Below are 8,675 nucleotides of genomic sequence, written 5' to 3'. Positions count from 1 at the left end.
TAAATTCAGATTTTGGTAAATTAATCCCACATTCAAAATTCCCAATATCCTATTTGTCCGTTAGATGTCAGGCTTTCTACACCCTTTGAAGTACTGTACAATGGTACGGCATATAAAAAATATGCTACTACAAAACAAGCAAGCAAGCAAACAAGCAAACAAGCAAGCAAGCAAGCAAACAAACAAACAAACAAGGAACATGTTCACTTATTTGTACAAGTGTGGAGAAATAGCGCTTATCCATGATTCAAAACAAAAAGCAAAATATTTAGTTTTTCCCAGTCAGTTATGTCTCAAATATGGACCAAGTACAAATTACACTGCTGGACAAAAGTATTGGCAGCCCTGCAATTCTGTCAGAAAATGCTCAATTTTTCCCAGAAAATGATTGAAATTACCAATGCTTTGGTAGTAATATCTTAATTTATTTTTGCTTGCAATGAAAACACAAAAGACAATGGAAAAAATAAAAATAAATCATTATCATTTTACACAAAACTCAACTCTTGTGTAATTAACAGCACCTGTTCCTTACCTTTGGCACATAACAGGTGGTGGCAATAACTAAATGACACTTGCAGCCAGCTAAAATGGATTAAAGTTGACTCAACCTGTGTCCCGTGTCCTTGTGTGTACCACACTGAGCATGGAGAAAAGAAAGAAGACAAAAGATATGTCTGAGGACTTGAGAAGCCAGATTGTGAGGAAGCATGGGCAATCTCAAGGCGACAAGTCCATCTCCAAAGACCTGGATGTTCCTGTGTCTACCGTGCGCAGTGTCATGGTAAAGCCCATGGCATTGTGGCTAACATCCCTAGATGTGGACAAAAAAGACAAATTGACGAGAGATTTCAATGAAAGATTGTGCAGATGGTGGATAAAGAACCTCGACTAACATCCAAACAAGTTCAAGCTGTCCTGCAGTCCGAGGGTACAACAGTGTCAACCCGTACCATGGGTCGGTGTCTCAATGAAAAGGGACTCTATAGTAGGATACCCAGGAATACCCCACTTCTGACCCAGAGACATAAAAAAGCCAGGCTTGAGTTTGCCAAAACTTACCCGAGAAAGCCAAAAACGTTTTGGAAGAATGCTTTCTAGTCAGATGAGACAGAAGTAGAGCTTTTTGGGGAAAGGCATCAACATAGAATTTACAGGGAAAAAAACGAGGCCTTCAAAGAAAAGAACACCGTCGCCACAGTCAAACATGTCGGAGGTTCCCTGATGTTTTGGGGTTGCTTTGCTTTCTCTGGCACTGGACTGCTTGACCGTGTACATGGCATTATGAAGTCTGAAGACTACCAACAAATTTTGTAGCATAATGTAGGGCCAAGTGTGAGAAAGCTGGGTCTCCCTCAGAGGTCATTGGTCTTCCAGCAGGACAATGACCCAAAACACACTTCAAAAAGCACTAGAAAATGGTTTGAGGGAAAGCCCTCGAGACTTCTAAAGTGGCCAGCAATGAATCCAGACCTGAATCCCATAGAAAACCTGTGGAAAGACATGAAAATGGCAGTTCGGAGACGGCACCCTTCAAATCTCAGACCCCTGGAGCAGTTGGCCAAAGAAGAATGGTTTACTGTAAAAGTCCAGCAGAGCATTGTAAGATAACTCGTTGATGGACACCGGAAGCAGTTGTTCGTAGTTATTTTGTCAAAAGGTTGTGCTACCAAGTATTAGGCTGAGGGTGCCAAAACTTTTGTCTGGCACATTTTTGGAATTTTGTGTAAAATGATAATGATTTATTTTTTTCCATTCTCTTTTAAATAAAGATATTACTACCAAAGCATTTGTAATTGCAATCATTTTCTGGGAGAAACTGAGCATTATCTGAATCTGAAGGTTTTAGAGCAAACATACTGGAAAGACATCAAAGTGCCAAAACAGAAAGCTGCTAACAATGTCTTGAAAACAGAGGATGCTCGACAAAACAAATGAGGAACAAGTGGAAGAAAACTGGAGTCAATCACACAGTGAGGAAAATAAGTATTTGAACAGCCTGCGATTTTGCAAGTTCTCCCACTTAGAAATGATGAGCGGGTTTGAAATGTTCTTGGTAGGTGCTTGTCCACTCTGAAAGAAAATCTGAAGGGAAAAGAATCCAGGAATCACAGTGTATGATTTTTTAAAACAATTTATTTGTATTATACTGCTGCAAATAAGTATTTGAACACTTGTCTATTAGCTAGAATTGTGAGGCTCAAAGACCCGTAAGTCGCCTTTAAAAAGACTAACGAATAAGGGGAGTAGAGGTAGACTTTTTGAGTCTGACTTTTTGACTTGTTTGAGTCGGTTAACTGCATATACTGTATACACCTGTCCACCCCATACAGTCAGGATGACTCCAATTACTAACATGGTCAAGACCATGTTAGTATCAGCCAAGAACTACACAGGAGTAGCTGGTCAATAACTTGAAAGGAGCTGGGATCACTATTTCCAAGGTTACTGTTGGTAATACACTAAGTGGTTTAAAATTATGCATTGAGCGGAAGGTTCCCCTGCTTAAACCAGCACATGTCATGACCTGTTTTAAGTTTGCCAATGACCATTTAGATAATCTGGAAGAGTCATGGGAGAAAGTCAGGTGATCATGCAAGAATAAAATATATTTTTTGGTCTTAATTCCCCTCATAGTGTTCGGAGGAAGAAGAATGATGAGTAACATCCCAAGAACACCATCCTTACTGTGAAGCATGGGCGTGGTAGCATTATGCATTGGGGGTGTTTTTTCTGCACATGGGACTGGGTGACTGCACTGTATTAGGGAGAGGATGCCCAGGGCCATGTCTTGTGAGATTTGGGGAATAACCTCCTTCCTTCAGTTTGAGCATTGAAGATGGGTCGTGACTGGGTCTTCCAACATGACAATTGCCTGAAGCAGACAGCCAGAATTACCAAGGAGTGGATTTGTAAAAAGCGTATCAAGGTTCTGGAGGGGCCTAGCCTGTCTCCAGACCCAAACCTAATAGAAAATCTTTGGAGGAAGCTCAAACTCCGTGTTTCTCAGTGACAGCCCAGCAACCTGATCTTGAGAAGATCTGTGTGGAGCAGTGGTGCTAAATCCCTGCTGCAGTCTGTGCAAACCTGGTAAAAAGAGACAGGAAACGTTTGACCTCTGTAATTGTAATCAAAGGTTACTTTACCAAATATTAACATTGATTTTTTTCAGGTGTTCAAACACTTATTTGCAGCATTATAATTACAAATAAATTGTCAAAAATTCATGCACTGTGATTTTGGGATTTTTTTTAGATTGTCTCTTACAGTAGACAAACACCAACCATGAAAAGTGAAAAGTTCAAACCAACCTATCATTTCTAAGTGGGAGAACTTGCAAAATCGAAGGCTGTTCAAATACTTATTTTCCTCACTGTATATGACCGAAATGTGCGATACCTCTCAAAGGAAATGGAATTTACTTCTAGAAAAACCATGCGAATGCTATCAATAACAACTACACACTCTTATTTGTTGTTTGACATAATTTATTTGTGATTATATTTGGATTGAAAGAGTTGATGTTTTTTTCCCCAAGAATCTAAACAAGAAACATCAACATGTTAATTATTTATCATATATACAGTCAAGTTCTACATTCTGTAGTTTCAGGTTTTCATGGTAACATGAGACTACAGTGAGTGTGCAAGGGGTTTAAACAGGCTCAGAGAAACACCTTGATCTTCTGCACTGCTTTGACCTGCTTGTAATCGTTTATACACAGTAAGAGCATTAGAGACCAACCATGAAATCAACTTTGAAACCCTAAAGAGCTCATGATGTATAAGCCAGGAAGTGAAAGACAACTGTTCAGATCCTTCAACCCAGACTAATAAGAAAACAGAGCAGTGCTTTTTAACCTCGTGGAGGTGATGAACCTTCCAAGTTTTATATGAGGATTCACCCTTTGTAGTTGTAATACAAAGTGTATTTTTTTTCACTCAGTTAACCGCAGTTATATGATTATTAGAGCATAAAATTACCCACACATGATTGCACATAAAATCGCTGTTTAAAAAAAAAAAAAAAAAAAAAAAATCTATGAATTTCCCAAAAACACACAAAACAAATCCCTTAACTTTATTACGTCTGTATTTTCTGACTACAAATATTACTTTTGCTCTTACCTTTCATCTTGGCAAGTGCTCATCTCATATATTTTTTGCAAAATGTTTGTTCTTTTATATTTTATCTTTATCTTTCATTTTCTAAACATAATATTGAGCAAGATAAATTGTAACTAAAAGAAAAGTATCACAATGAGTTTCTCAGAGAAGGTACGCTACGATTTAGTATACGTTCTTGTTCTGCACTTCATGGAGGGGCATCGGTGCTCCTGTGAATGCAAGCTTGGACTCCTAGGAAATAAAACCGATACAACAGTAATGGATCGCTAATCTCACCTTTCAGACTATAAGGCGCACCTGACTATAAGCCACTACCCACCAAATTGGACACGAAAACGTCATTTGTTCATAGATAAACTGCAACAGACTATAAGACGCAGGTGTCCTCAATGTGTTATGGGATATTTACACCATAAGAGATTAATCGGTAACAGTTTATTTGACAGCGGCATCATAAAACTGTCATAAGACCAAATAAACCACCATGAAGCTTTGAACCAATTGACTGCAAAGCTTCATTGCTTCAAGAAGCTTAATTCGGCCATCACTGTCCCCTGGGTGAGACAGTCAACCTCTCTTGCCACCGGCTGTCAACATTGTTTTCGTCCAACATGCCTCCTAGCATGCATTGAGGCACTACAGATGCAAATAGCAATCTAAATTCATGTTCTGTGCTAATTATTTCCTCAGTTTGTGTTCCAGTTATTTCATTAATTGCTAGTTATGGTATCTGGGTAACACTTTATTTGACAGTGGCGTCATAAGACTGTCATAAGAACTGCATAATTATGACATGATACTCTCATGAGCATTAATGAATGCTTATGACAGATGCCATTTTGGGTCATCCGGCAAATTATCTCACTTTTGAATGGATGTAAAAGATCAAAGCCAGACATAAATGGAGTTAGTGGAATAATTTGCCGGATGACACCTAATGAAATCTGTCATATGCATTCATTAATGCCCATGATCGTGTCATAATTATGATGGTCTTATGGCAGTCTTATGACGCCACTGTCAAATAAAGTGTTACCTACGAACTAAAATAAATCAACAAATAAACCACACTGGAATATAAACCACAGGATCCAAAATGAGGGGGAAAAGTAGAGGTTTATAGTCTAAAAATTACGGTAATTAGTTTTCGATACCGATCAAATCCAATGAATGAATTCATGAATCAATTAATCAATCAATCAATCAATCAATCAATGCACATATATGTCTATTTTACAGTACTTATTTTAGCTGTTTGGGAACTCTGAAGTGATAATTGCATTCATTTGAATAATTATTCTTCAGTATCGTTCAAAAAGCCTTTCTCAACATCCGGAGTGCTGGTTACAACCATGAAGGGGGCAAAATGCCAAAGAGGCACCACAAATCTCAAGTTAAACCAGCAGAGTGGATTACAGAGGGCTACAGCGAGTCAGATTAGAAGATTTGATGCAGTTGCAAACCAGATTAGCAGGTAAAGACCTGTTGTGTGCGACTTTAAGGAGTGGGATTAACCTCTTAAACATCGTTTGTTGTTGGGAACTACAGTTCATGTTTGTGTGTCATACCACATGCTTTCTACATTTTGGCCCTTAGCTAAATACTTGGAAGTTCTGGACTGAGTGCACTGTAACGTGTAGTTGAAAACTAATATTTAGCATCGGCAATTTGTTTTAAAAACATAGTTCTTAAGATTCAAACAATCTGTCAGAATTAGACCCACAGCTTCCATATACACCTCCAATGAGGAAGTACAAATAATTTTTATGTTGGTTGTAGACTTTTGTTCAATGACATTGATGTTGATTCCAGCCACTCACAAAATGTAGTCCGAGTGCTGTTTAACCTATTTGGCAGCACAGACAAAACAGGAACCACTAAATGAATTACGTCAATTATTGCAAACTTAAGTCATTTATCCTCTAATTGGGCTAAGTGAATTAATTGACCCTTTATATAAAAGGCGTTCCATCAGGTACTGAGTAAGACATTGGGGACACTGGTGTAGCAGCGTTCTTATTTCGAATTTTGTTTTTGATACTTAGAATCCATTCGCTGTTGATCTACAGCATTTTGATTGATGCTGCACTTGACTGGTTGAAGCACACTAAGTGAGGGAGCAGAAAGGCATTTTTGATTTTTTGTGACAAAAAGAAATTCAGCAAAATGAGGGGACATCGAAACAATGAGCTGCCAGAAGACTTCTGGATACCCATTCCTCTCGACACCAACAATATAACATCACTCAGTCCGTTCCTGGTTCCCCAGGATCATCTGGGGAATTCAGCCACCTTCTATGGATTGGCTGCATTCATGCTTTTCATTTTTGTGTTTGGAACAGGCATCAATGTCCTTACGATTGCTTGCACCATGCAATACAAGAAGCTCAGGTCCCACCTGAACTTCATCTTGGTGAACTTGGCAATAGCAAATCTTTTCGTGTCAATAGTGGGCTCTCTTACTGCATTCCTCAGTTTTTCAGCAAAATATTTTATCCTTGGACCATTGATGTGCAAGATTGAAGGTTTCATGGCGACACTCGGTGGTGAGCTAAAGTCTCATTTTAGAAACTTATAACCCTACCTGAATTGCAAATCTTTAAAAACAGGTTTCAAAGCATTTGTTTGTTCTACTAGGTATGGTAAGCCTGTGGTCTCTTGCTGTGATTGCTTTTGAACGATGGCTGGTCATTTGCAAGCCTCTTGGAAACTTTGTTTTCAAACCGGACCATGCTATAGCTTGCTGTGTATTCACTTGGTTTTTTGGATTGCTAGCCTCGACCCCACCACTTTTTGGATGGAGTAGGTCAGTATCAGCAGAACTTTACATGTTGTTGTTGCACATTTAAAAGTTCAGGGAAATTATGATTGTCTGTTTTTTCAGATATATTCCAGAGGGCCTGCAGTGCTCCTGTGGGCCGGATTGGTACACCACAAATAATAAATACAACAATGAAAGTTATGTGATGTTCCTCTTTTGCTTCTGCTTTGCTGTTCCATTCGCTACTATCGTCTTCTGCTATGGTCAGCTTCTCCTTACAATGAAAATGGTGAGGAAAAATCTCATATGATTTCGGATTTGGTTTGCGGTTAAACCTGAAAGATCACGATAAACTAAACCTAATACAGTAAATTAAAAGCACTGTCAGGAAATGTTTTACCTCTTTCCTCACAGGCAGCAAGAGCCCAAGCTGAATCTGCCTCCACTCAGAAAGCAGAGAAGGAAGTGACCAGGATGGTGGTCATCATGGTGTTGGGTTTCCTGGTTTGCTGGTTACCCTATGCGTCCTTTTCTGTTTGGGTTGTCCTCAACCGTGGGCAAACCTTTGACCTGCGATTGGCCTCCATACCATCTTGCTTTTCCAAGGCCTCAGCAGTATACAACCCCGTCATCTATGTCGTCTTTAACAAACAGGTTTGTTTTATGTTACCTCAGTGTTCAGTTCCGTTCGCTTTATTAGATGTCGCTTGTAAGGCGATTTGTTTCATGGCAGGTTACAGACACGCGACAGAAGGACATGTACAGTACATAGAAAATAAAGTGCATACTATTTTGTAGCAGCATAGTATGGCATACTTCTATAGTCAACAGATGTACAGAAGCTGCAAATGAAATTAATAAAATTTAAAAACATAAATAGGGAGAATAAAGGAAAAACAAAAATTTTAAATACAATAGACAAATCATATCTGGTTTGAATGTATACAATATTAAATTAAATGAAATAAATATAATACAGTGCCTTAATAATAAGTATTACCGTAATAGCCTGGATGGAGAGAAGAACAAAGGAGAATTTGTATCGGGGATCTTACATTTAGGCAAAGGCCAGAAGTAAGAAGCTTGTATTCCTGGTGAGGATCATCTCGTCGGATGGTTTCTGCTTTCTTAAGCATCTGAGTGTTGAAAACCTGATCTAGGCAGTTAAAATTCACTTCAGCCACCCTGAAAGCAGTGTGTACAATTCTCCTTAGGGAGTTATTTTCCTTGAAGGTTTCCATGTCAGTATTTAAATGTAAATGTTCATTAATATGCACTGTCACTTTTAAAGAAATTAAATATATAAAATAAAATAAATGAAACACCAATGATATAATTCAGCAATTAATATCCAATACAGTCAAACCATGTACTGTCAGGTTGGAAACAAGACTGCACTCACATACTTATTTTCTATCTAAATCTACATTTCTTTCTCCATTACAGTTCCGGTCATGCATGATGCAGATGCTGGGAATGGGTAGTGGTGACGAAGAGTCATCAACATCAACAACATCAGTGACTGAAGTCTCCAAAGTTGGACCTGCTTAGACTGTGTGTAAACTTTGTCCGATTTGTTTGCCACTAATAAGTTGTATGAGTCAGTTGTAAATAACTAAATGCATGCTTTCGCAACGTAAAAAAAAAAAAAAAAAAAAAAAAACATAATAAAGTGATATGTTTTTGCAACTTTCTGAATGCTACAAAATATTTACCAGCACTACTCACTCATCACATAAGGTTATTTTAGAATATTGTAATTTTCGTTACATTTTTTACACACAGAGA

At 38.3% G+C, this 8,675-nt stretch overlaps 1 protein-coding gene across 1 annotated transcript; it reads left to right on the top strand.

The window, feature by feature from the left end:
• Nucleotides 1-6,248: 6,248 nt before the first annotated feature.
• Nucleotides 6,249-8,570, top strand: LOC130921773 (blue-sensitive opsin-like). Its single transcript, XM_057846044.1, has 5 exons — nt 6,249-6,672; nt 6,764-6,932; nt 7,011-7,176; nt 7,302-7,541; nt 8,334-8,570. Exons 1-5 carry the CDS (start codon nt 6,294-6,296, stop codon nt 8,436-8,438), a joined length of 1,059 nt encoding a protein of 352 aa, XP_057702027.1. The 5' UTR covers nt 6,249-6,293; the 3' UTR covers nt 8,439-8,570.
• The last annotated feature ends 105 nt before the right edge of the window (nt 8,571-8,675 follow it).

This window comes from Corythoichthys intestinalis, chromosome 9 (genome assembly GCF_030265065.1).
Source record: "Corythoichthys intestinalis isolate RoL2023-P3 chromosome 9, ASM3026506v1, whole genome shotgun sequence".
Lineage (NCBI taxonomy): Eukaryota > Metazoa > Chordata > Actinopteri > Syngnathiformes > Syngnathidae > Corythoichthys > Corythoichthys intestinalis.
The sequence above is the reverse complement of the archived record's forward strand: the minus strand, read 5'-3'. Positions and strand labels throughout refer to the sequence as shown.